Here is a 25,722-nt window from a genome sequence, read left to right as displayed (position 1 = left end):
TATATATATATATATATATATATATAGTTATATATAGTTAATTAATTAATTATTAATCAAACAATTATTAAGAAACATAATTACAAATTAATTATTAATTAATTATTAGTACGTAATTATTTATATGTTAATTACTACGTCATTTTTAATTATTCGCAATTATATAAAGAAACACACGCAACACAAGCAGCAGCAACTGCAGCAGCAACTGCAGCAGCAAGTGTAGCAGAGTCAATGTGTAAACCAAACACCAAGGGCAGCAGCAGCACCAAACACAGGAACTGCAATAGCAATAAATGCAGCGACAATAGCAACACAGCAGCAGCAACAGCAACACAGCAGCAATACAGCAGCCACAGCAGCAGCAGGCTGTACGGACCGTCTGTACACCTGATTGTTGTATTTCGTCAATTCTTTCTCTTAAGAATTGTTTTTTCTTAAATATCTCTGCATCACATAAAATATGATTTGTTTTCCCATCTTCTCCTGCTGCTGCTACTGCTGCTGCTACGGCCTCTAGTGCTGCTGCTGCTGCTGCTGCTTCCGCAGTCTCCTCTGCTTCAGCAGCTGCAGCAGCATCTGCAGGTGTTGGTGCGGCTGGTGTCTGTGCTGCTGCAGCTGGGTATGCTGCGGTTCCTGCTGCAGGTGGGTGTGCTGCTGTTGTTGCTGGTGATGGGTGTGCTACTGTTGTTGCTGGTGGTGGGTGTGCTGCTGTTGCTGCACCATTTGTTGTTGTTGCTGTTGTTGCTTTCTCGTGTGCTGCTGCTGCTGCTACTGCATCTGTCCATGTCGTTGCTGCTGCTGTATCGTCTGCTGCTGCGTCTGCCGCATTTTCTCCTGCAGTTGCCGTCAATGGCTTTCTGCGACTGGTGCTGCTTCCGCAAGCAACAGCAAAAGCAGCTGCAGCTGCCGGGGCATTCACTTTAAGCGCTCCATTTGCTGCTACAGATTGCTGCGGTGTACGTACACTCGAAAATACATGAGGCTTATAAGACCCCACAAAAGACAGAGTGACTACCCGCCGCTTCAGCTGCTGTTGTTGCTGCTCCTGCTGTTGCTGTGGCTGCGTGACAAATGCTACAACTCCGCCGCAGTGGCGGTGTATCGAAAGGGCCCACAAATGCTGCACCGAGGTGAGCAGCAGCAGCAGCAGCAGCAGCGAGTTTATTCGTTTATTCGTTTGCTGCTGCCCGGGCATTGCTGCCGTTGCTGCTGCTGCTGCAGGCAGCAGCAGCAGCAGAGAGGCCCGTCGCCTCCAGTGTCTGTACAGCCAAGTACAAACAACTAATCTTCTATGCTTAATTTAAAGCATATAAACAATTCAGTCTCTCACAATTTAGGGTTTAGGGTTTATGGTTTGGACCTGTGTACCAGTGACCGTAGCCATATTGGAGAACTTGGCAGCCCCATGAAGACCTTAACCTTAAACCCTAAACCCTAAATCCCACTAAACAAAAAGGTAGCTTAAATGCTAAAAAACTAAAAACTCCAGGTTTGCTGTAAACAACAATGCCGCTAAACCCTAAACTCTTGACCCTAAACCCTAGGCGTTAGAGCCACAGGCCTCAACCGCTCGTGTCGTCGCAGGGGCCCCACAGGCAGGTTGCCACTGTCTTGATTAAACAGTAAACCCTAAACCCTAAAACCTAAAGTTTAAAGTCTTAAGCCCTAAACCCTAAGACCCTATACTCTAGACCCTAAACTCAGAACAATAAAATCTAGGAATAAAATTCCAAACCCTTTGTTGGATGTTGTTCCCGTTTGCTCCAATCGGATGCCTCCACACCGCAAACCCTATTGCGGTCAAACCCTAAACCCTAAACCCTCAGCCAGAGGCAAGGACTCAGAGCGATGGTTTATGGCTACAGATTCTCCGCAAGGGTTTGCGGATTAGGGTATAGCACTTGAGGGGGTCTAGGGTTTCGAGTGCGCACGCGTCCTAATGCTACGCTGCAACCCCTAAACCCTAAGCACTAAACCCTAAACCCTAGAGGGCCAGAAGCGCATTAACCATCGCTTCAGTCCTCCCGAGTCGTCGGATCTGCTCCAACTCAAAGGCCACGCGCTGCACACACACCAAATATCAAACCGTAGACCCTAGACCCTAAACCTTCTCCTCTCCAAAACCCTCAACCCTCAACCCTCGCCCCTTTAACCCCCCTCCCCAGTCAAAACCCTAAACCCTTGACCCCTGGTGTCTGTTTTGGCGTACTTGGCAGATTTTAGCGATGAGGGGTTTGAATGTATCTGCATTTGCGGTGTCTGTACAGATTTGTAGTTGTTTTTGATTTAATAGAGCAGAGAGGAGTTGCAAAGAAATAAAAGTTCTTTCTTCTCCTTTAAATGCAATATTCTCTGCTAATACTTTAAAAAGAAAACACAAAGAAGAAACAGATAAACGAGACAACGCGTTCTCTAATGCACCACGCTGCAGCAATTCATCTGCCACAGCCAATACGTGCTCCGCCCTAACAACACGCACATACACAAACCCTAAACCCTAAACCCTAAACCCTAAAAATTCTAACAAGCAAACGTACAAACTATAATATAGAACATACAAACAAAGGCGTCAAACCCTCACACAAACAAAATGCCGTCAAGGCCAGGCAACAGTCTTCCCATGCAACAGAGAGAGGGTTTAAAGGGTTTAGGGTTTATGGATTAGGGTTTACGATGTAGTGAGCGCAACATCCATTGCTGCCGTATACTGAAAACTCTTCAGCAGAACATCCAACCGAGACAAGCGGCGAGTTTGCAAAGTCGATACCTGCAGCAACAGCAGCAGCAACAGCAGCAGCAACAGTGGCAGCCACAGCAGTAGTTCTAGTAGTAGAAGATGCGGGGGATGTGACTCCTAACTCCAATACCTAAACCCTAAACCCTAAACACTTACGACTTCGTCGTTGCTTCCGGGTGGTGCATTTCTCCCTCTTTTGAAGTACCCGCCGTCTGTTGGTTTGAGGTGCAGCAGACGTTTGCGTTGCTGTTGCTGCTGCTGCTGCTGTTGCTGCTGCTGCAGCAGCAGCAACTCTGTGCTTGATGCAGCAACACCCCCAATTTGCCGCATCTGCCAACCACCGTCAGACAAACCCACGAGGATGCGGCTCTTCATGCTTCTGAACTTCCTGTTGTTGCTGCTGCTGCTGCTGCCCATGCCGCTAACAGCATCGAGGCACAAAATGTCACTGCGCACGCCGAAGGACTGCAGCAGCTGTAGTGTCTGCACGCATGCATCCAAACTGCAAACCCTAAACCCTAAACCCCAAACCCTTAACTAGGTCCAGTACTGTGCTGGGCTGTCGGGCAACTGCTCCTGAGAGCTGAAGCACAGCTAATAGAGTTTAGCGATTAGAGATTGGTCAAGGGATAACGGTTTAGGGATTAGGGTTTAGGGTTTATAAGGACCTCGAGGGAGAAGATGCGGACGACGTTGTCTAAAGATGCGGCAGCGAGCAGCATCTTGGGGCCGTCCTGTGTTGCTGGTGTTGCTGCTGCTATTGCTGGTGCTCCTGGTGCTGCAATACTAGCAGCTGCAACAGCAGCACCAGCAGCAGGAAACGGCTGCACCGCAAAAACGGTCTTGGCGAAGCTGCTGAGACTCCAAAGGGGTGCCGACGACTGCCGGAGGTCCCATAGACGAACCTAAACCGCAAACCCTAAGCCCCAAACACTAAACCCTAAGCCCCAAACACTAAACCCTAAGCCCCAAACACTACACCCTAAGCCCTTCACACTAACGAGCATTTGGCGTTGAGGGGTCTCAAGCAGTTAGGTCGGGTGGAGTCTCCGAGGATAACGGGCTTAGGGTTTAGGGTTTAGGGTTTACCTGGCTGCCTGCAGCAGTCAACACCTGCAGGGTTGATGAAGCCTCAATAAGCCGAACGGATTCTGTTGGGTCACCTTGGGCCAGGGAGAGGCAACATTTCTGCAACCGCAAACCCTAAACCGTAAACCCTAAACCCTAGACACCAAACCCCAAACCCTAAACCTTCCTTTTGCCGTGCAGGTAGCCAACGATATGCTGCTCTCGCGCCTACGCCACTGGCGAGTCTCGCTTTCTGCGTCTGTTTGTGCGAGCTATTAGCATTAGGGTTTATGTTTTGGTCATAAGGGTTTAGGGTTTACTTACCTTGCTCCGTGTGTCCCACACTTTAGCTGTTGCATCATAGGAACCAGATAAAATTAAATAATTAAATATAGTTGAGGTGTCTAGACACTTCACGCTGTCTGCATGACCCTTTAACTCCATTGTTGATGTTCCCGTCTCTAAGCACCACTCCCGTACTATCTGGAACAAAAAACCCTAAACCCTAAACTTTAATCCCTAAACCTCCAACCCTAAAACCTAAACCCTGATGTGGAAGTCTGGAGGTCGGTGGCGCTTGAAACCCTCAGCAGCGTCTAGGAGCCGCTCTGCGTTTGTTTTAGTCTACTGTATGAAAGGGTTTAGGGATTATTTAAGGGTTTAGGGTTTAGGGTTTACGGTGTCGTCTCCAGAAGTAATGAGAGAGTTGCGGGGTTTACAAAACTTGATGGCTCTAACAACTGCATCTCGAGGGTTTGTAAACCTCCGGAGGGTTTGGTTGGAGTGTACAGACAGCACACTACATAACCCCCCTTCATCGCCAACTGCCGCCAGCAAACCGTCTGCAAACACAAATCCTAAACCCTAAATCCTAGACCCTAAACTCTAGTACTGTCGAGGCCAACACATACAAAGACGCATAGCAGCAAAGCAGCAGCAACAGCAGCAGCAACACAATTAGCAGGACAATGCCGCGTTAACACAGTTCTACAATCCTACGGTTTATGTTCTAGTGTTTAGGGTTTAGGGTTTAGGGTTTACCCTCTCTTGCAGCTATAGCAGTTACAGGATATTTTGCTGAGTGAAATTTTGGGGTTTGCGAAGTGTCATTAAAATCTGCTTTAAACACTCGCGTTCCCTCGGCAAGTAAACAGCTGCTGCTCAGCTGCTGCTGCTGCTGCTGTTGCTGTTGCTGCAGCAGAAGCTGCTGCTGCTTCCGTTTGCTGCCACGCTGCAGCACAGCCTCCAAACTCTCCTCCTCACCCTCCTGCTCCTCTTCCGACTCTCCTGCTGCTGCATCATTGTTGCTGCTGCTGCTGCTGCTGCGTTGCTTCTGTTGCAGGAAGCAGCAACACCTAACAGGGCCGCCTAAGCTGCCTGTACACTCCAAAGTAAATGCCTTCTGCAGCCGCCTAGACCCCGTTAATGGACCCCCGCAGCTAAGCGGGTCTGCTGCTGCTGCTGCTGCTGCTGCAGCTGCCGGTGGTGGACCGATAGCCAGCGGCAGGTAGCGCCCACCCGCAGACCGAGGCATCTTAGCCTGCTGCTGCTGCTGTTTCTGTTGCAGTTGCTTATGCTGCTGTCGCTGTTGTTATTGTTGCTGCTGCTGCTGCTGCTGCTGTTGTCTATGTTGCCGCTGCTGACGCTGCTGCAGTTAATGCCACTGCTGGCACTATTCAGCGCATCGACGGCTGTTCTGGTGATGCTGTTGCTGTTACTGTTGCTGTTTCTGCTGGTGTTGTTGCTCTTGCTGTTGTTGCTGCCCTTGCTGCCGTTGCTGCTTCTTGGCCTTCCTTCGAGGCCGTACAGCGGCAGCTACAGCAGCCAGGTTGGAAAACTTTAAACCCTTAACCCTTAAACCGTTACTTTAAACAACAAACCCTAAACCCTCAATAATAAATTTTTAGTAATTTAAAAACTACAAAGATCGGAGTAGAGAGCAGCAAACCAATCATAGAAGTCTGTGGGGCGGGAACAACGCATGCAAGAGCCGGAGCAACAGCAGCAGCAGTAATAGCAGCAAGCAATAGTGCCATGTCTTCCTAAGAGTTTATCTAGAAAGTATAATATATTTTTTTAATTATGGCCTGAGGCTCTCTTTACAGAGACAGGGCCTTATCCCGTTCTAGTGTGTTGCTGTTCCTGTTGCTGGCGTAGCTGCTGCTGCTGCTGCACTAGATAGAGGAATCCGAAGAATCGATAATTGCAGCGCGGCGGCTTCTGCCGCAAAAGCAGCGCCAACGACAGCAGCACCACCTGCTGCTCCAAAAGCGACAAGTGCAGATGCTGCATGGCGTCCTTACATCCCCTCTTCTCTCTTTTGCCGCGGCTGCCTGCGGCTGCTGCTGCTTTTCCTATGGTGTGTTCCGGCGGCGAGACAGACAGCTGCAGCAGAAGAGGGTTGCTGCTGCTGCAGCAGCAGCAACAGCAGCGTTAGCAACTCCTGGCCCAGCGCAGCAAGGGCCTTTAAGCGAAAGCCAACTGCAGCGATTGATGAAGCAATGCCAGGTCGCCACTCCCAGCAGCAGCAACTACAAGAGTAGCAGCAACAGCAGCGAAGGTAGCAGCAGCGACATCTGCAGTGACTTACTGCATGTCGCAGCAGCGGCTGCAGCTGCCGCAGCAGCTGTCGGCAGCAACAGCAGCAGCGGTCCTAGAGGAGGCGTCGCCTCCAGGAGCAGTAGCGACGATAGCAGCAGCAGGACCAACAGCAGCAGCAACAGCAACAGCGATAGCAGGAACGAGTACTGCATTGGCCTTGTAGAATCAGCAGCAATTGTATCTGACCCCCAAGGCCCATCCCGCTTCCTCCAAAAGGGGAAGAGAGGAAATAAATATCTGCTGCTCACCTACACCTGCCCATACACCCCAAACAATCAGGAGCAGCAGCAAGAGCAGCAGGAGCATGAACAAGAGGACGCGGAGGGTCACGTGTCGGGCCACCTCAAGCTGTACCTTCCGAAGGCGAAGCATTCCAAGAAAGTTGCAGCGGCACCAGCAGCTACAGCTACAGCAGCAGGTTGCAGTGTACGTGTGGGGCCAATTGAAGATATTTGTTGCGATGTGCATGCAGGAGATTTGTTGCTTTTTCAATTAAACCCTAGACGCCAATTAAAACCCCTCATTCTGTGGTCTACCCACCAAACCCTAGATGCCAACCCTAACACACCGTCTTCAAACCCCCAGGGGGCCCCCGAGGGGGCCCCACAAGGTACAGGGGCCCCTGAGGCCTTCCCCGACATTGTTGGGGCCCCCAGAGGGGCCCCAAATGGCAAAGAGAGAAAAGCAGCAGCTGTAGAAATGGGGGCTCCCAATGGGTCCTCCGAAGGGCGGAAGGGGGCCCCCAACAATGTGTGTGAAGGGGGGGGCCTAAAGGGTACGTTTGGGGTTTGGGGTGAAGGCAGCGGGGGCTCAGGAGTCCCCGAGTTCGCAGTTGGGGCTTCGCTGATGCTGCTGGGGGCCCTCAAAATATCCCTGCGCACTGTACTTAAAAGGGTTTAGGGTTTGAGGGGTTTCGGGTTCGAGGGCCAACTGACCCGAGGCCCCACACTCCAAGTTGGGTTTACAGCGAGTATATGTTTGTTGAGCTTTAAGTCTGCTTTATACGCTGCAAGGGTCTCCCACTAGGGTTTAGGGTTCAGGTTTTAGGGTTTACGGTTTAGGTCTCCGGATTTAGGAGTTAGAGTCTAGGGTCTACATGACTGCACATCGGTCTTCTTCGCTCTCCTCGGAGGCACTCTCCTGCGCGGAAACCCCAAATCATAAACCCTAAACCCTTTAAACAACTGCCAAGGGAGTAAGCCCTCGACCACAGCTTTTAGGGTTTTTAGTTGTTTTATTAGTGGGTTTTCAGCGATTATTGAGCATCTACAACAACGTCAAGGGTTTTGGATTTACCTCGTGGTAGTCGAGCTCCCATAGCATTCCGTTGGAGAGGATCAGTTGGGCCATGTCAACAAACATCTGTGCGCAAACCCTAAATCCTAAACCCTAGCTCGAAACCCCAAAGCTATTAAATTGCATTCTCTCCGCACTGCTGGACTCTGTGCCCCGCGGTTTGAGGTTTGAGGGGTCTTGTGCATTAAGAGGGTTTAGGGTTTTAAAAGGTCTAGGGTCTAGTTACCCTCTTTATGTTCTTCCCTGTAAACGCTGATCCCTGCCATAACCGGCAAAAGACCTGCTGTCTGATGTAAGCAGCAGCAACAGCAACAGCAACAGCAACAGCAACAGCAACAGCAGAGTCTTAGTCTGAAAGTCCGTCCGTGCTGCTGTTCCTGCTGCCTCTGCTGGGGTGCGTAACGCCAGCATGAGGCTACAGGAAGTGTTAGGTTTTAGGGTTTCGAGTTTGGGTTTCGACTCACGCGTAAAGCTCAGCGCGACCAAGCAACCGAGATGCAGCATCTCCCTCAGTATCGACATCTGCAGCAGCGGCAGGCACATCGGCAGCAACATCAGCATCATCAGCATCATCATCAGCAGCAGCTAGACCAGCTATCTGCTGCTGATGCCGCTGCGGCTTACTACACACCCTGCATTTTAGCCGTCCCCCAGCACATCATAAAGGTCTTAAAACGCTAAACCCTACCTGTTTTGTTAGCGACGAGGAAAATTACCGGCGAAATCATTGGCTGAAGAAGCAGCGAAACCCTCAATAGGAAACCCCTAAACCCTGCTAAACCCCAAACCCTGCTAAACCCTATAGCCCGTCAAGCATCAAACCCTAAAACCTACATTTCTGTATTCTGCAAACTCTCGAGTAAGCGTCAAGAGTTCAGTAGCGGTGTTAAAACTCGCTGGGTCTGTGACATCGAAAACTATCAAAAACCCCATGCGGCCTGCAGCAGAAGCAGCAGCAATTACAGCAACAACAGTAGAAGCAGCAAGAACAACAGCAGCAGCAGTTCCAACTAAAACAGACGCAGCACCAGCAGCATGAGCAGCAGCCATGTTAGCAGCAGCAGCAGCAAGTCTTGCCGTGTGCTATGCTTCGATATTGGTCTCCTTCATGATGAGGAATTATTGGCGGCCGCCACAGTGAAAAAGGTGTAAAGTCCTTTACGCCGCGAGGGAGATTAACTGAACCGCAAACCCTCAACCCTTGTAAACCCTAAAAGCTCCGAAGCCCTCGTAAACCCCAAACCACAAGAAGCACTAGACTCTAAACCCCAGCAATGTTTTCCTTCTATTTCCGGGTGTCCTTTTATTGATTCTTCCGCTCGATATCTTCGTCAGCAAGAATAAACTGTAGAGTTCACGGTTTAGGGTTTACGGTTTACGGAGTTTCCTTCTTTTCATGTCAACAAGGGAGCGGATAGATTTTTTCTCGTTTTGTTTGCTTGGAGAAAAAGTATCTTCGACCTCACAAATAACCTTTTGTGTTTGTTCATCTCCTTCATCTATAGGTAAAGCCATTACACGGTATAGTAGCCTGCAGAAGAACCAGAAGCAGCAGCAACGGCACCAGCAACAACAGCAACAACAACAGCAAAGGCAGTGGGATTACCTCCTGCAGCAGCAGCAACTATCTAGCAACAACAGCTCCTGCCTTTGCTGCTGCCTTTCCGGCTCCCTTTGGTGCTCTTGCTGGTATTGTTGTTGCCGTTATAGCGAAGAGACAAAGAGATAGTTACAGATAGCGAAAAAAGAAGGCAAATAATACACCAAGTAAAATAAAGTTAGACATAATTAAATAATCAAACAAGCAGACAAGAGAATGGAAAACAAACTAATAAAAAGGAGGCGGACGCTAGCACAAGCCTTACTCCCTGAGTCCACCTCAGTAAAACGTCTTCGATGGTTTAGGGTTTATTGTTTAAGGTTACCTAGGGAGAGTGGTGGGTTCCGGAGGGTTGCTTCTCGCGATAACATTATTAACAAAGGCGTCGGCTATTGACGTCTTACCGCAACCCTCTGACCCCAATATCGTAATTCGCAGAAGCGGAAATTCATTGGCGTCCATCGCTAGGGTTTAGGGCTTAGGGTTTAGCGGCAGGGAGGTTTGAAGGAAGAAACCGTAAGGCGGTGCAGGTTCAAAGGCTAATTAGCCTGCGGCGGCGAGGCTTCAAGCCTGATAAATTTACAGTTGAAAGAGGTAGATTAAGCCGTTTAAAGTTTATCGGTTATGGTCTAGGTTTGGATTTGGGGATCGGCGCCGACTGGAGAGCGAGCGGCCAGTTGCAGCAACAGAAGCAAACACTGCTGCTAAGCGCCCCCTATGTGAGGCATTTTTGTTGCTATATTATCTGCCGCTCAAGCTGCTGTTGCTCCTGTTGATGCCAGTGCTGCAGTTTTCGTTGCTGCCGCTGCAGATGCTGCTGGTGCTGGTCTCTGGGGGGTGCGGCCTCAAACTTAGCCCGTAGCAAACTGCACATTGAAGAGTCCTAAGGCTTTGGTTTTAGGGTTTATGGTTTAGAGTTTAAAAAAAGACTTAAAAGGTGAAGTCAAAACTTTTCCTAATTATCACCAAGGTGAGGGGCGCAGCCGAGGCGGCTGCCACTGCTGGTACTGCAGCTACTGCTGCTACTGCTTCTGGAGCTGCTTATGAAGGATAGACATGCAGACCCTAGACCCTCAACCGTAAACTCTAAATTCCTAAATTTGGAATTCAGCAATTCGATGCTCCGAAACAGCCAAGGGTCCAATTTAACAGTTGCTGAACTTGCTGTTGCCGCCGCTGCTGCTCCTGTGCTCCAGTGGTCCGTGCACATAGGGATTGCCCGCTTCGCTCTGGAGCAGCAGCAGCAGCAAAAATTCTGAATACTTCAGCAGAATCATCTCGAACCAGGTGGCCTAAACGGCCAGGAGCAGCAAAAGCGGGAACGCAAGAGCGGCAGCAACAGCAACGGCAACGGCAACAGCAGTTGGAGCAGCAGCAGGTAGCTGCTGCTGCAGCAAGCTTTTGTGTTAATATCAACAACACCTCCGGAGGCTTTTCACGCAGCATGGCCTAGGCAGGCTTTAGCATAATCTTGTGGAACTGCAACGGCAGCAGCAGCAGCAGAAGCGGAGGCAACAGCAGAAGAAGGGGTAACAACGACGGCAACAGCCGCGACAGCAGCAACAACAACAGCAACAGCAACGGAGGCACCAACAGAAACTTGAAGGATAGCAGTAATAGCAGAGACAGCGGCAACAGCAACAGCAGCAACAGCAGGAGCGCCGTTGCCGCTCCGGCCTGCAGAGGCTGTTGTTGCTGTGGGCGCAGCAGCAGCAGCAACAGAAAACGACGGAACAGCAGAAGCAGCAGCATCAGCAACACAAGATGCTGCTGCAGCAGCAGAGTATAGTGCTGCGGGATGGGACAAGCCTCATTCTGGCGGATGAACGAGGGGATGGATGCATGCAACAGCAGCAACAGCAACAGCAGCAAGAGGAGCATGACCAAGAGGAGCAGCAGCAACATCATCACGAACTAGATAAGCATCTGCAGAGACAGCCTCAGCAGCAACAACAAGAGGAACAGGAACAGCAACAACAACAGCAACAAGCGCCACAGCAGCTGCACCAACGGCATCTACGAAATCAGCATCACCTTCATAGCCTTGCTAATACGCAGCCACAGCAGCAACAACAACAGCAACAGCAGCAACAGCAACAACAACAACAACAGCAGCAACAACAACAACAACAGCATGCGTATTTGTACGAGCGTCGGGGCCGCAGCAGTCGCAGGTGGAGTTTGGCTTTATCCAGATGCAGCAGCTTAGAGAAAAATGAAGAAGAAATCAGAAGACTGCAGAAACGGTTAGCCAATGCTGCTGCTGCCACATCACCAGATGCTGCTATTCCTGCTGCTGGTGGTGGTGGTGATGGCGAAACTGCTGCTCTGCTGCTGCGGATGGTGCTCTCGTTGCTGCCTGACCGTATTGATGCTATACTTTGTGGCATTTTACTGTCGCTCCTGTTGCTGTTTCTTGTGTTGCTGCTCTTGCTGCTGATGGTTTGCTGTAACTGGTGTAGCCACGAGTGTGCTGCTGGCGCTGCTGCTTCCTCACCGTCTTGTGCTGCTGGTGGTGAAATAGAAGCACAAGGAGCAGCTGCAACAGCAGCAACAGTAGCAGCAGCATCAGCAGCAGCTTGCGTCCCTGTGTCCTTTCAGGGACTGCCTGTATGCGGCGAAGATTCTCATTCCCTGTCGGGAGACAGCAGCAGCAGAATCAGTAGCAACAGCAGCAACACCAACAGCAGCATCGGAGGACGGAGTAGAACCAACGGAAGCAGGAGCAGCAGCAACAGCAACAGCAGCAGCAGCAGCGGAAGCAGTAGGAGGAGGTGAGGTTGTATACAAGGCAATGGCTCTATCGGAGTTCCTGCGTCTATTTGCTGCCTTCCTCCCTAAACCCTTCGCAGGTTTTCTCTTCACCGACTTTTCCTTTACTGGGCAAACAGCAACTAAGGCAATTCAAACAGCCCTTCACATCACTCAACCAGATGCCGTCTATGTAAACCGTAAACCCTATACATCAAACCCTAAACCCAAAATTGTATGAAAGCTGCTGAAGCCCGATAATTGAAGCCTGCTAAGGTGCCGGTGTTCCCCAAACACCTCCAGTGGAAGGGTCTAAATTTTAGAGTTTGGGGCTTAGGGTTTAGGGTGTAGGTTAGGGGTTGGGGTTTTGGGTTCAGGTGGGCCAACAGCTGGTGGACTTGGAGGTGCTGCAGGAGGTGCCATTCAACCCCGATTATCTTTTTGAGTGTACAGACAGCCGGAGGTATTGTCTTCAATGCCATTTGCTGCCTTCTGTCTTCAACTTCATGTTTAAATGGATACAACCTGCAGCAAACCCCCTTCCCCTCGTCCAGTACCTTCTCAAGCAAACCCTAGACCTGCTCGTAAATCCTAAACCTTAATACGCACAAAACACACACGTGCAGCAAAGTACATCCTCCAGAAAACTGAGTAGATTTTATGCATTGCAGTTTCGGGTGTACTAGTTAGGGTTTGGGATGTACGAATTCGGGTTTAGGGTTTGTGAATTAGGGCTCTGGGTTTTATGGATTGGAGTTTAGGGTTTGCTTTTTGTGGCTATCAGGCTGCGCATAGCCACGAGGGTTTTGTTGATTTGGCAGCAGCAGTAGAAGATCCAATTTGCATGCAGCTGTTTGTTGCTGCTGCCGAGCTCCAGCAGGCAGATGCTGCTGCATTAGAGGCCCCAAACCACCATTTAGCGTTCTTCCTCAATCTCTACAACCTTACGCACAGACTTGCTCTCCTACAGGTCTCGCAAACCCTAGACCCTAAACCCACGAGGCGCTAGCCGAAGACCCATAAAGGGCAGCAGCAGACACATCCTGATCCCTTCCTGAGTTTTATGAATTCCTGTTTGAGGGTTTATTAATCGGGGCAGTTGGGATTGTGAGGGGATTGTGAATTCGGGTTTATTTGTCACGATTAGGGTTTGATGGTCTGGGTGATAAGCCGTTTGGGTTCGTTAGTGGCTACACTGTGTCATTGCGTTTTTATATGTAGGAGTTAATTAGATTTTAGGCGTATTGGGGTTCAGCGTTTAGGGTTTGTGTGCTAGTGTTTGCCTCTCAGCTGGGTGTGCCTGATGGCTTCTTAAATCGCCTGAGGTTTATGAACAGCGCGGGGGTTTGTCTCGGTGGTTTTAGACTCAGTTTAATGGAATTAGTGTTTGGGGTTTTGCGGAAGAACAGGAGGCATCCTCTTGCTCTCCACAAACCCTTCCTCTTTAACGACAAACGCAGAGCTTTTGCCGCCAAAACGGTGAGGATTCGGGAGCGTGGGGTCAGACCTAGGGTTTAGCGCTTATGGTGTAGGATGGTCGAGTACGGTTTACGGACACTGGTTAAGGGTTTACGGTCTAGGCTTTATTTGCAAAATGGTGGGACATCTATTGGTTCATGAAGTTGGATTTAGTTGGATTTGTCGATACGATATTAACTCATTAGTGATGACGTTTTAGGGTTTGGGGTTTAGGGTTTAGGGTCTTTGGTTTAGGGCTTAAGGTTTGTGTTCAGGTGGACCCCCGTATTCACTTCGCGTTGAGTTTAGGCTGCGTTGGTTCTCCTCCAATTCGAATTTACCATCCAGAGACCCTCGATGTCAGACTTTTCTGCTGCAGTTGCTGCTGGCCGCCTGTTGCTGGTGCTGTTAATGATTTAGACGATGCCGCTGCAGGTGTTTATTGTCAGTCGGTTTTGTTGGTCTTAAGCTTATTTATTATTTACTATTCATTTTTTTAATATTTTTTTATCTCCTTAGGACGAGCTCTCTTTAGCAGGGCGGGCGTTTGCTGCGAATCCTTCGAATTTTATGATAAATGAAAATTCAATTTTTGTCTCAAAAATATTTAAATGGTTTTACGAAGATTTTGCACAAGGACAGACACATGTACAGCCCACCTGCAACTGCTGCTTCTGTTTCATATGATCCTGCTGTTGCTGCGTATGGCCGTGATGCTTGCTGTTGCTTCTGTATGGCCATGTTTCTACAGCTGTTGTTTCTGTATGGCCGTGTGTCTACTGCTGTTGCTTCTGGATGGCCTTGCTGCTACTGCTGTTTCTACTGTATGGTGCTGCGCGTGTTCGTATTCTCTTGCTACCCCTACCAGTGCGGCTGCTGCTACTGAATACTGATGACAATTTGTTTTGCTTCTGCTGCTGCGTATGCTGTGGTTCCTTCTGCCATTTGTTCTGCTGCTAAGAAAAACAAGGAGCAGGAGCTGTTGCACTGTTTGTACTTATATTTGTGCAGCAACCGTTGCTGCTGGTGGTGTCTGATTTATTGCTGTTTACTTCCCTCTTGTTTCCTCTTCTGCTTCTGGACTTGGTGCTGCTGTTGTTCCTGCTGCATGTGTGTTGCGGGAGCCTTCTGTTTGCTGCTGCAGGCGGTTGCCTTCTTGCTGCCATATTTAGATCCCCCGCAGAGCGAAATGCTGCAGCAGCTGCTGCAACAGGAGGAAACTTTCCCTTGCAGCATGAGCAGCAGTAGTAGTAGTAGTAGCAGTACCGTGAATAGCAGCAGCAGCACCTTGAGCACCAGCAGCAGCATTATGAAGGACATGTTAATGGGTGGTTTCAGGCGTTTGTTTGGGGGGTTAAATGTTTCTTATTTGCCCTTCGATTGGAGCATGCAAATGAAACCCCACAAACCCTTCTCTCCACAACATCATATACTTTAACTATGCAGCAGCTGTGCCGCAGCGATATTTGAGGTGCTGTTGTTGCTGTTGATGCTTTTGTACTGATCAATTTGTCCTCTCAGTGCACCTGTCACCGCGCTAGAACGGCTCGATGAACACGCCAAGCAGCAGCAGCAGCAATAGCAACAGTGTGGCAGAAATAGTAAAGCCACCAACTGCAGTAAAAACAACCAGCAGCGAAGACAATGCTGCTCTATGCATACTCTTACTCGCATAGTGCATATATTTGTTTCTACGCTTTAGGCTTTATTGTTTAGGCTCCGCGTATCCATTTCTTTCGTACGCACAGATGTGGCCATCTAAATAAATAGGTGCAAAGGAAAATGTAAAGGATAAATACACAAATAAATAGATTTATGGGCAGGTAAGTAAGTGCTATGTACTTGTTCTTGTGTTCAAGGTCAGTATTAAAATGCGTCATTTGCATGCAGGCGAAGTCACTATACAATATACGATAGTTTAAATATTTATATGTATATTCCTGTACGTAATTATATGATCATACGTTCGTCTACACAAAGAAGTATTCCTTGGAATATATTCAATATAATATGTAGTATACAACATATGTAGTATATAATATACAGGCTATATACACAACGTTTATTGTACAATAAGTAGTTACACAGATATATGCATTTAAGCAGAGATCCAAAGTATAGTTTTTGTGTAGACCTGAACCGATTCCCTAGACACTTTAATTAATATTCATAATAACTGCAGTTAGTGGTGCGCAGCAAAGAGTCTTTCATAAAATAAATAATTAATAATCATAATAACTGCAGTTAATGGTGCGCAGCCTTATGTGTGTTTGGTATGCTTTTTATTTTATCTGTTTGTTATTCGTATTAATACTATTTATTATTTATAAGCAATAAGAATGCGGACTAAACCGTTTTATTATTTGTCTGGGAAGACATCCAAATGACACGTGCAGGCAGTTCCCATTAGGCTCCTATGCAACAAATTATGTTTTGACATGAGCAGCTACTGGCACTTTTATTATTTAGCCAGGATAAGTAGAAATATAATTTTTTATTATTGTTTATTTAGTTTTGTTTTAAATATAATTCTGCATTGTTTATCGACGAAGAATAAGAAACAAAAACCCTTCAAGTACATCTTGCAGTTTCAGCCTACGCATCGACTTTGGCGCAACCCAAGAGATCTCTACACACAGCCCCCGGCAATATCTATTTGCGGTAAGATGCATAACATTAACCATAAAATAATAATGGAAAATAACTGAAATTAATTGAATAACCTGAATAACAATTATACTAAAAGAAAAGTATTGTTTAAGCCGTTCAATGTTCATAGGCGGCTGTGGGGCCCCTCGGGGCTGGGTGTGAGGGTTGCTCGTTTATTTTCCACTGGGAGATTGTATAAACTTTTGTTGATATTTCGTTATCAACTTCTGTTCTTGTTGCTCCAAAGAGTTAAATTCCTCGTCCTCGGTATACTGTCGCCTCTAAACCCTATACCCTAACCCCCTAAACTGGCTCGATACAGGCAACCTTGGCTTCTGCATGGGGCTGAAGTCTTTCTTTAGGCGTGAAATTGTTTTCGAGGGTTAAGGGTTTAGGTTCAGGGCTTGGGGTTGGAGGTTTCAGGCGTAGGGTCCTCGATTCTGTTGTCGAGTGTTTAGGGTTTGAGGATGAGGGAGTCTCTAGGGGAGGCTTTCTGGAGGGTTGAGGCAGAGCTGCTGGGGCCTTCGCGGTCTTTAAGAGGTTTTCACGGGGAACTGCAGCATCTGCAGCAGGAAGTAGAGGCAGCTGCAGCTGCAGGACCCTTAACCGCAGAGCAACACGCCCTCGTTAGACAAGGTACAAACCCTTAACCATCAAGGTTGAACCGTCCGCAGGGAACGCAGGATTTCACACATTACGCGCAAAAGCACCCTAACACAAGCCCTCCTCTGTTGCAGTAACAGCCAATTCGCCACTTCACCTCCGGGTTTAGGGTTTAGGGTAGAGGTTTTAGAGTTTTTGTTCAGAATTCACCCAGTTCTGCGATTTATGTATATGGATCCGCCGCTGCCGCTGGCGCTCGGTCTTCACGCGCGGTTGGGCAGGGCGTCATCTTGAGGCTCTCAAGGTTAATACGCCGAGTGGGGGCCCCCAGGGGGTTCACCAAGAGGGAACCGGAGAAGGAGCGGTAACGGATGTGAGGCCCCAAGGGTTCCCGGGCAGTAGCGAGGGTGCGGCGCCTGATCAGCAAGGTTTTCCCCCAGTGGCCTTTGACCTGGACATTGAAGAGACCCTTAACAAGGGCGCGCTCAAAAGCTGCCTTGATGGGCCCCCTCTATTGAATTCCATTCGATGCCGGTGCCTCCTCCTCGTGGGTGTGGCTGCGCTGCTTGTCTTCAGTCAAGTAAACACTAATCCCTAAACATTAAACCCTCCACCTTATTTGCCTTGAAGCTAAAGCCTCCGGGAGAATATTCTTGTCTTACCTGCACTTGCAGTGTCTTTAGGACGCCAAATGAGACCTAAGTGTTAGGGATTCGGGATTTAAGTGTTTTTGTGCAGGCTAATCTGACGGGCCCCCCCTTCAGTCCTTCTAAGGCAACCGAATTGGTGGACATAAAGCGAGAAAAAGAAGGAAGGGAACGACACCCGGATTTATATCCTTCCATATCAGCAGCAGCAGCAGGAGGAGTTGCTTACTGCAGTTGTTGCTGCGTGTACTGCGGCTTCTGTCCTCGGGAGGAGGCAGCTGCAGCACTAGCAGCAGCAGCAGCAGCAGCAACAGCAACAGCAAAACAACGGCGCTGCTACTGCGAATTCTCTCTTAAGACATTCTGCGCTTTAGGCGACCCTGAAGAAACAACAAATAAAACGCGCGAAAGAATTAAACAAATCGAATCCTTCCTTACTGTCGACGGAGAGGTATAAATCCCAAACCCTAATCCACAAACCCAAATTTGCAAACCACTACTCATGAACGCTTATGTACAGACCCTCATTCCTAGACCCTAATTCATGTGCGCCAGCTCGTATACCCTAATTCATAAACGCTTATTCGTTCACCCTCATTCATAAACCCTACTCAGTAAACGACGTTTCAAAGGCCCTTATCCACAAGCCCTACTCAAGAAACCCCAACAGACAAAACCCTCGTAAAGCCTAGTCAATAAACCCTAAGCTGTACGCTTTTATTTATATATCCTGGGGGATATGCCTGTACTAGGATTTGCTACTAGCATGACCTAATAACAAAGCATCCAAAACAATAGTAAACCCTAATCGGCAGCACCTGAGTAGTGAATCCCACAGTATAAACCCCATTTAATGTGCCTTGATTAATAAGCCGCAATTAAAGGACTCTAATGAACGTAGAGAATCCGTATGTTGTAAGCTATTCCTGTTGCTTTCCTGGTGTACTGGCTGAACGGCAGCGCGTGCTCCCAGCTGTTTAGGATTTGGGGTTTAGGGTTTGCGTGTGTGTGGCTGCAGCCGGTCTACGAAGGGGTCCGCGGTATTGCATATCTGTGGTTTGCTCGTCTGGTGTTTGAGGGGTTGCGGGCCCAGACTCTATCGGCTGCAACAGGACCTGCTGCTGCTTCGTCTTCGCCTGTAAATGCCAAGGATGTTGGGGGGCCCTTTAGTTTGTTTGTTTGGTCCTCAAGAGGAGACTTTGTGCAGCACAGGTCGCTGCGAGGAGGCGGGGGGGCCTCTGGGGCCCTCCGGGGGGCCCTTGCGCCTTCTCTCCTCGCTTCCCTTCTCTACCAATTCGCAGCCGTCCTCCGGCAGCTCCAGGCAAGTCGAGCCTTACGCGTAAACCCTAATTCCTACTCGTAAACACTAATACATAACCCCTCATCTTTAGGCACGCACAAACCCTCATCCCCATGGTAAGCCCTAATTCACACTCTGTAGGATGCCCCTGTATGCCCCAATAAATGAACGCTACGAAGCCCAATAAACCCTGAGTTGTAAACCATAAATGGTTCTATATTCTTTACGTTGTAGATGGAGGAACAAGCAAGGACAACGCATTTCTAGGTGTTCGGGGTTTAGGAGTTAGGGTTGAGGATTTTGGGTTTGTACGTGCAGCTGCTGCCTCCTGAGTTTAGCTGCACGTCGCTTGAGGCGAGGGGCGTTGAGTGTATGTTGAGGGCTGGAGACTTTGGAAAGAAAACAGATAAAGCTGCTCGCGACTTTTTAGCTGATGTTTCCTTCTTGCTGCGGGATGAACAAAGCACATTTGTCCTTCTGCCTCCTCTTACCAGCTCCCCTGCTGCGCCTGCTGCTGGCTCCGATGCTACGGTCAAAGTTCCGCCTGACACACTAGCCGGAGCAGAAGAAGTGGCAACAGCAGAAGGAGCAGCAGCAGGAGCAACAACTCTAGAAGCAGCAGCACCAACAAAGACACAGACAGAGAGACTGCTCCTGCGCTTCTCTGTGAAAGACCCAAGCCGCGTCGATCTCGCCTACCTTCTGCCAGACCCAGCATGGAGTGAGTTTTTACGGTTTACGGTTTAGCGCTTGAAGTAGAGGCTCTGAAGCCAATCATCTGTGGCTCAGGGGCTAAGGCCTACGGTTTATTGTTTGGGTATTGGCATGTAGGGTTTGTTCTTCTGGTGGTGCAGCTTCCCTTGTTGAAGGGTGTAGGGTGTAGGGTTTACGTTCCAGGTTTTAGGGGCTAGCGTTTGTGGTGCAGTGACAGTCCGAGACAAGACGTTGTTGCTGCTGGAGTTGGGGCTTCGGCTGGCAGTTTTGGGGCGGGTAGAGGTGTTTGAAGCTGTCAACAGTGAGTTGGCCACCCCAAAGCCCGAAACCCTAGCGGGTGCAACACCCAAACTGCTGGCGCTTCTATGCGTGACAGCCAAACCTTCCTAATTGAGCAAATGCTGAAGCTGTGCCTCAATTCAGGGTAGATGTGGGCGGGATGATGGTTTAGGGTTTAGGCGTTGCGTGTGTATCCCAGAAATCGCATGCGAGACATTTGGGGTGGAGTTTACTCTCACGGGGGCTTTGGGGGTGAGGCGGCGGCATCAGCAGCAGGCACTACCGCAACTGGTTGTCGGTGCGTCCCGCAGCACTGCGCAGGCGCCTGTTGCTGCGACAGCATCAGCAGAGTCTGCTGCTGCTGCTGCAGCAGCAGATAAACAAGAGACAGTGATTCTGACGGCCCCCTCACTGCCCTCCGAAGAAGGGCCATTCACGGGACACCCCGCCAAGCGCAGCAGCGGCAGCAGCAGCACCACCACCGACAGCAAGAGCAACACGAAACCTGGAGGGGTTTCAGGGGAATCTTCAGAGGGCCCCGAAGAAGGGGGAGAACGCCGGCGGCTGTGGCGGCTCGAAGATGTTCGTGAAGACAATGACATTATGGAAATGCCGAGACTTGAAAAGGAGTAAGTCCATTGTTTCAGATTTAGGTTTTAGGGTTTAGGGTGTAGCACTTTGGGTTTAGGGTCTAGGTGCCACTCGCGGTGCGTTTGGGCTGCAGAGAAAATCGAGAGTTCTTTGAAAGACCACTCGGAGTGGTTGAACAGGCGCTTCTCCTCGCCAAATCCAGAGCGATAATTGAAAGCAATCCATGTAGGGTCCTAGGTCCTAGGGGCTAGGGTCGAGAGTCTAGGGTTGATGAAACAGGATCTTCGCCTTACTGTGCCCTGTCTACACGTGCGGTTTTGCAGCTGGCATCTCTCATTCGAGGGTTTAGGGGAGGCTTTATTGTAAGCCCTGAACAATGGGCCTTCCGATTTAGGGTTAGAGTTTGGGGTTTACGATTGTTGTGTGTTGCGGTGAAGGCAACGACCCATTGGCTCTGGAGGAAGTTGGTGCTGTGGTGTCTAGGGCGTTGGTGTTGCCTCCGTCAACAGGCTCCAGTAGCAGCAGCAGCAGCAGCACGGACAAAGCTTATTATGAGCGGCGCCTGCAGATTTTGCAGCATGAACCCGAGGCACTGTTTGTTGCTGAGCCTGAGTGTATCGTCACTGCTCCAGACTGGGCAATCTTTTCCTCCGGGTTGCTGCTGCGTTGTCGCGCGGAGTTCCACAGAGTGAAGACAGTAGAGAGAGCTGTGCTGCAGCTGCATGCCCTCAGGGAGCAGCTCGATGGTTAGCCACCCTAAACCCGACCCTAAACCCTGAATTCGAGCACTGACAGGGCCAGATACTGCAGAATAGCCTGCAACCACTACTGGTCTACTCCTCGACACGCCACCTTTCAGAACTCTAAACCGTACACCGGGCAGCTGCTTGCACGCCTTCTGGGCGTAGAGTTTAGGTGTACGGGTTTAGGCTTTACGGTTTTGCGGTCTAGGGTTTGGGATTTGTGTCGCAGACACGGACCCACCGGCTTGCTTCCGCCTCTTCGGCTTGCTTTACCACGCTGACCTCCTCACTTGGTGGGAACTGCAGCGAGAAGTTGGTGAGGAAGAAATCTTAGATTTTCCTGTTTGGCGTTAAGTGTTTCGATTGTGCAATACAACGTCGATTGTGCGTGATCTCCGCTGGCGCGACTGCTCAGGGTTCAGTGTTTAAGGGTGTCGGGTTTGTAGTCTCAGATGGGATTATGCTGTGCTTTTACCGCAGCTGTACGAATGATGCGTATCGGCGCTACCATCACGGTGAGGGTTGACGGTCTATAGCATAGGGTGTAGGCTTAGAATTGATGGCAAACGTTTGCACTGAAAAGCCTGCGTGTAGAATTTCAAGGATAGTGTATCCTGTTTGGTCACCCTTTCCATTTGCAACCTAGCTTATACGAAGCTACCCTACATTCGAGGGCTTTTGGTTTTGGATATGACTGTGAGGGTATAGGGTTTAGGGTTTAGAGTTTGTGACTGCAGGCTGCTGAGAAGTTCACCGAGCTGCAGATGTGGGAAGAGGCGGCTGACTGCCTTGTTGCCGCCGACCGGCGAGCCGATGCTCGAGCTCTTGTAGGCACTAAACGCTATACCCCAGACACTAACACCTAGACCCTAAACTCTCATCTCAGATTGGTAGCACATTCTGCAGCTCCCTCAACCAGCGGCAATGTGAGAATATGTAAGTTCTCTCAGCATAAGGGTGCGCGTTTGGTTGTCGGCTCATAGCTAAGGGTCTAGGGTTTAGCGTTGTGGGCTTGGATCCTTCAGCTGGAGAAGCAGATCGCAGCGAAGCCAACGCCTCATCTTCTTTGCACTTTGGCTGATTTAGAAGTTCCACAAAACGCGAAGCGAGCGGAAGATCTCTATAAGGAGGCCTGGTCAGTTACTTGACCCGGGGTTTAGCGCTGTGCACGGTTTGGGTTTTAGCCTAGCATGCCGGTGTCAAATTCTTTCTGCTTAGGGTTTGGGACCTAGGCTTTCCTTAATCGGCCTTTGCAGTATGCGCGCGAGCTCCGTGTGTGTGATAAGAACGTAAACGGTATAATAGGTTGCCGGAGGTTAGGGTTCCGCCTAGGGTGATTATAGTTAGGTGTTAGGAGTTTGAGAGTGTGGTGGGGGGGCTTCTAGGGTTTATGGGGGAGGGTTTGGTTTTACGCTTTAAAGAGTGTGCATTGTCCGAGGTTTTACACGGGAGTTTTGGCTTTTGCAAAGTGTTGTACTTCAGCGTTTACGTTTCCTTTTTGTGCTTTTGCGTGACTTTCAAGTGGTGTTGGTGCACTGCAGTGTTTATGTCGTGTATTTCAGTGTTTGTGTCTGGTACTTCAGTGTTTGCTCCTTGTCCTTCAGTATGCTTGTCAGAGTTTGTACGATTTATTTCAGTGCGTGTGTGGTGTATTGCAGCGTTCGCGTGGTGCAGTTCTGCTTATGCGTAGCTGTAAAACGTGTTGACATTTCGTCGCTGAATATCCGTGTATTTCAGTGTCTATGCATTATATTTCAGTGTTAACGCGTTGCAGGTCAAAGTGTATGTGTTGCAGATCAGTGCTTGTGCGTTGCATGCCAGTGTTTATGCGATGTATTGCAGCTTTCGGGTGTTGCATTTGAATTACAGTGTTAATGTCATGCATTTCAGTGTTTGTGTTCCCTATTTGTTTGCTCCCTTTTGTGGTTTCGGTGTGTGTTGTATTTGTCAGGACGCTTTCGGGGTGCCGCTACGCCCGAGCACAGCGGGCATTGGGCCGTTTGCTAATGTCGCAGGGGCGGCTGGAGGCTGCAGCTGCAGCACTGCGATTGGCAGCAGCAGCAGCGACTTTGCACAGCCCCACGTGGTTTGCTTTGGGCTGCTGCTGCCTACACCTGCAGCTCCTTGACGAAGCACGAAATGCCTTTGCTCGCGCCCTCGCCATCGACCCTGAAGAAGGCGACGCCTGGGCTAACCTTGCTGCAGTCCACTGCAAAGTCCTTTTCCATCCACTAAACCCTAAAATAGATCATATTAACAGCCATATGCCACTATCCCCTCGACACACCAGCATTTACCCTACTCCAGCATCGCCGCCTGAATAGTAAACTCTTGTCCGTTAGGGCCTAACACTGATTGCTGTCTGCTCTTTGGTTCAGCGTGACGCATGGCCAGCGGCACAGCACTGCATCTTGGAGGCGGCGAAATATCGGCGAGAGAATTGGAGAATTTGGGAGACTTTCATCAGCATCTCCGTCCGCCTGAGAGATGTGCAGGCCATCTCCCGTGGTCTTCGAAGCCTCGTCCAGATCAATGCTGTGAGTTAAATTCCAATACTTATGCCGTAGACCTGCAAAAGCAACTCGGGAAGCGTCCCCCACGGAGCGCTTAAACACATCAGAAGGAAAGCATAACAAGGCTTCATACTATAGGACTTACTGCTTAAGTTTTAAAAATTAGGGTTTCGAGGGGGGGGTTTATGACGCGTTAAGTGGCTGCCGTCGGAGCAGAGTAAAACCTAACTCGAATGCTGTGTTTGGGCTTGTGGGGCTTAGTGGGGAGAGGGTATTGTTATGCCGAGCTGCGGGGAACTATACCTAATCCTTAACTGCTAGAAATAATACCTAATCCCTAACTGCTAAACCTTATCTTTGGCCGGCCTCGAAGCCTCTACCTCGAAAGTTCGCCCTCTTTCATGCATTCTCTTCTTGTGCAAGCCAACTGAACCGCAAGCAAGCTGTCGCTTTTAAACATAAACACTGCAACTATGTAGACAGGCCATTTATGTGCATTTGTACTGCTTGCTGCTTCAGAAGGACCGCATCGATCCTTGGATTTATTCATTTTTAGAGGAGTTGGTGCTGTTTGAGTTAAGGCGGGCTGAGTCGTGCACGCCTGAACAAGAGCAGGGCCAGATGCCCATGTTGGGTGTTCTGCGCCACACCCTCAGTTGTCTGCAATTCTTAACTCAACACATCTCAGACTGCGCAGAACTGTTTCGGGTTTATGGTGTGCTCCTCGTGAAGGGAAATAAACCGGCGGAAAGCGTCTACAACTGGTTAAAAGAATTCCGCTGTCTGCAGGTGCCAAGACAGGCCGCGGACCCTAAACCCCCAACCCTTTGCCGCAGAAAACAAGCCATAAATGAACACGCGTGTATTACAGTACGACTATGTGCTGTGTCCTCATCTGAACTAGGGGTATAGGGTGTTGGATTTGCTTTCAGGCTGAAGTGACCCGCGGCAAGTTGGATCATGAGCGGTTGTTAGAATTGACAAACAAGCAGGTTTCCTGTCTAGAACGTTCGCTCTCGTTGTTGGAGAGCTTCAGCCCCAAAAGCAAGAGGCGGTGTGTTTAAGCCCTATACCGTGAACCGCGAACTCCAGCGGTAGACAATAAAACTGTCACAACCCTAGTGCATTGGCTGTTCCTTCCTGTTATCCCTCTACTCGCCATAATTTGAAGTTAGGTATTGGAAAATCTGCAGTGGAGTCTGAGTTGTGGGTTGTGAGCATAATTTTTGAAGTTTGTGCAGCATGTCGGTCCTGTGCAGCAACGATCTTCTGCAACAGATGAAGACCACCGTCGAAACGCATTCAAAACGCATATTGCCGGAAGCAACGGAAGCTTTGAAGCGCGTATGCCAAACCCTAACCCGAAGCCCTAACTTGTGATGGGCAACTTCACATCCCTAACTTGTGAAGGGCAACTTCAACATCCCTGCCAATTCTGGTGTCAGCGCTGTAATGCCAGTGGCTTTTGTGCTTATTGTGAGTTATTGGGGCTTAGTTTTAGGGCTGCGGGTTTAGGTTAAGAGTTTCGACTTTAGGGTTGACGTGCATGCGACGTGCTGCAGTTAGAATCGATGATGGCCCGTATTGAAGTGGCGCAGCAGCAGAGTGTCGGTCTATGCAACGAAGAGATGGAAGGGGTGCCAGCAGGTGAGGGTCCAACACCGCGCGATGCGTCAGAGCAAGCTAGTTAATATATCTGCAAAGAGCTAAATTTGGAAGTGCCCAACACAGCTGAACAAAATAAAGCGCCTGATTTTGAGCTTTCCCGCGGGCTGCCTTGCCTTTACCTGTGGGAAGCATGCATAACGTATGCACGTTTGAAGCTGTGTTGTTCCCACAACAGTAACATCTGACGTAAGCAAGCGCTATGTCTGGCGCAGATGAAGGCACAATTGAAGCAGTAGTACAACGAACACGTCCAGTTTTTTGCTTTACAGAGTGGATGAATTTGATGGTGTACGTGAGTTCTTCCATTGTATATAAGAATGGAAGCAACTGCCTTGTGGGCTGCTCCAAATGGGAGAGTTTAAAGTTCCCTGTGAATGCTAACTAACTCAATGCATGTACTGCAGGTGATTTGGCCTTTTCTGTGCATTGAAGCCTTAGGTTGTGGCCTACAGCATTTGAATCAGTTGAACTGTGAACAAACGTTGTGCAGCTACGGGACGG

General features: G+C 49.3%; 5 protein-coding genes across 5 annotated transcripts; 3 read left to right on the top strand and 2 right to left on the bottom strand.

Moving 5' to 3' along the window:
* Positions 1 to 1,987: 1,987 nt before the first annotated feature.
* On the bottom strand, positions 1,988 to 5,342 carry EMWEY_00021190 (WD domain, G-beta repeat-containing protein, putative; the record flags this gene model as incomplete). Its single annotated transcript, XM_013480487.1, has 9 exons — positions 1,988 to 2,065; positions 2,213 to 2,468; positions 2,676 to 2,770; positions 2,897 to 3,223; positions 3,409 to 3,645; positions 3,830 to 3,928; positions 4,133 to 4,291; positions 4,487 to 4,650; positions 4,850 to 5,342. The coding sequence occupies 9 exons, from the start codon at positions 5,340 to 5,342 to the stop codon at positions 1,988 to 1,990; spliced, it is 1,908 nt and encodes a 635-aa protein (XP_013335941.1).
* A 749-nt stretch (positions 5,343 to 6,091) lies between these two features.
* EMWEY_00021180 (hypothetical protein, conserved) lies at positions 6,092 to 7,309 on the top strand (the record flags this gene model as incomplete). The annotated part of the gene is made up of 1 exon (XM_013480486.1): positions 6,092 to 7,309. One exon carries the CDS (start codon positions 6,092 to 6,094, stop codon positions 7,307 to 7,309), a length of 1,218 nt encoding a protein of 405 aa, XP_013335940.1.
* Positions 7,310 to 7,501: 192 nt separating this feature from the next.
* On the bottom strand, positions 7,502 to 9,767 carry EMWEY_00021170 (Ras family domain containing protein, putative; the record flags this gene model as incomplete). The annotated part of the gene is made up of 9 exons (XM_013480485.1): positions 7,502 to 7,549; positions 7,706 to 7,771; positions 7,932 to 7,992; positions 8,170 to 8,227; positions 8,394 to 8,436; positions 8,540 to 8,643; positions 8,783 to 8,884; positions 9,085 to 9,236; positions 9,631 to 9,767. The coding sequence occupies 9 exons, from the start codon at positions 9,765 to 9,767 to the stop codon at positions 7,502 to 7,504; spliced, it is 771 nt and encodes a 256-aa protein (XP_013335939.1).
* Positions 9,768 to 11,069: 1,302 nt separating this feature from the next.
* Positions 11,070 to 15,096, top strand: EMWEY_00021160 (Similar to guanine nucleotide exchange factor, related; the record flags this gene model as incomplete). The annotated part of the gene is made up of 8 exons (XM_013480484.1): positions 11,070 to 11,551; positions 11,907 to 12,249; positions 12,434 to 12,640; positions 12,841 to 13,026; positions 13,347 to 13,535; positions 13,778 to 13,873; positions 14,659 to 14,834; positions 15,036 to 15,096. The coding sequence occupies 8 exons, from the start codon at positions 11,070 to 11,072 to the stop codon at positions 15,094 to 15,096; spliced, it is 1,740 nt and encodes a 579-aa protein (XP_013335938.1).
* Positions 15,097 to 16,630: 1,534 nt separating this feature from the next.
* Positions 16,631 to 25,244, top strand: EMWEY_00021150 (TPR domain-containing protein, putative; the record flags this gene model as incomplete). Its single annotated transcript, XM_013480483.1, has 20 exons — positions 16,631 to 16,799; positions 16,970 to 17,346; positions 17,505 to 17,864; positions 18,432 to 18,752; positions 19,032 to 19,434; positions 19,618 to 19,728; positions 19,906 to 20,335; positions 20,431 to 20,522; positions 20,735 to 21,043; positions 21,270 to 21,356; positions 21,521 to 21,555; positions 21,778 to 21,867; positions 22,066 to 22,175; positions 22,699 to 22,768; positions 22,992 to 23,126; positions 23,419 to 23,577; positions 24,073 to 24,342; positions 24,486 to 24,607; positions 24,795 to 24,897; positions 25,116 to 25,244. 20 exons carry the CDS (start codon positions 16,631 to 16,633, stop codon positions 25,242 to 25,244), a joined length of 3,882 nt encoding a protein of 1,293 aa, XP_013335937.1.
* Between the last annotated feature and the right edge of the window lie 478 nt (positions 25,245 to 25,722).

The sequence above is a fragment of the Eimeria maxima genome, genomic scaffold, assembly GCF_000499605.1.
Source record: "Eimeria maxima Weybridge genomic scaffold, Emw_scaff198, whole genome shotgun sequence".
In the NCBI taxonomy this organism is placed as follows: Eukaryota; Apicomplexa; class Conoidasida; order Eucoccidiorida; family Eimeriidae; genus Eimeria; species Eimeria maxima.
Note: the sequence above shows the minus strand (reverse complement) of the source record. Positions and strands in the feature narration are given on the sequence as shown.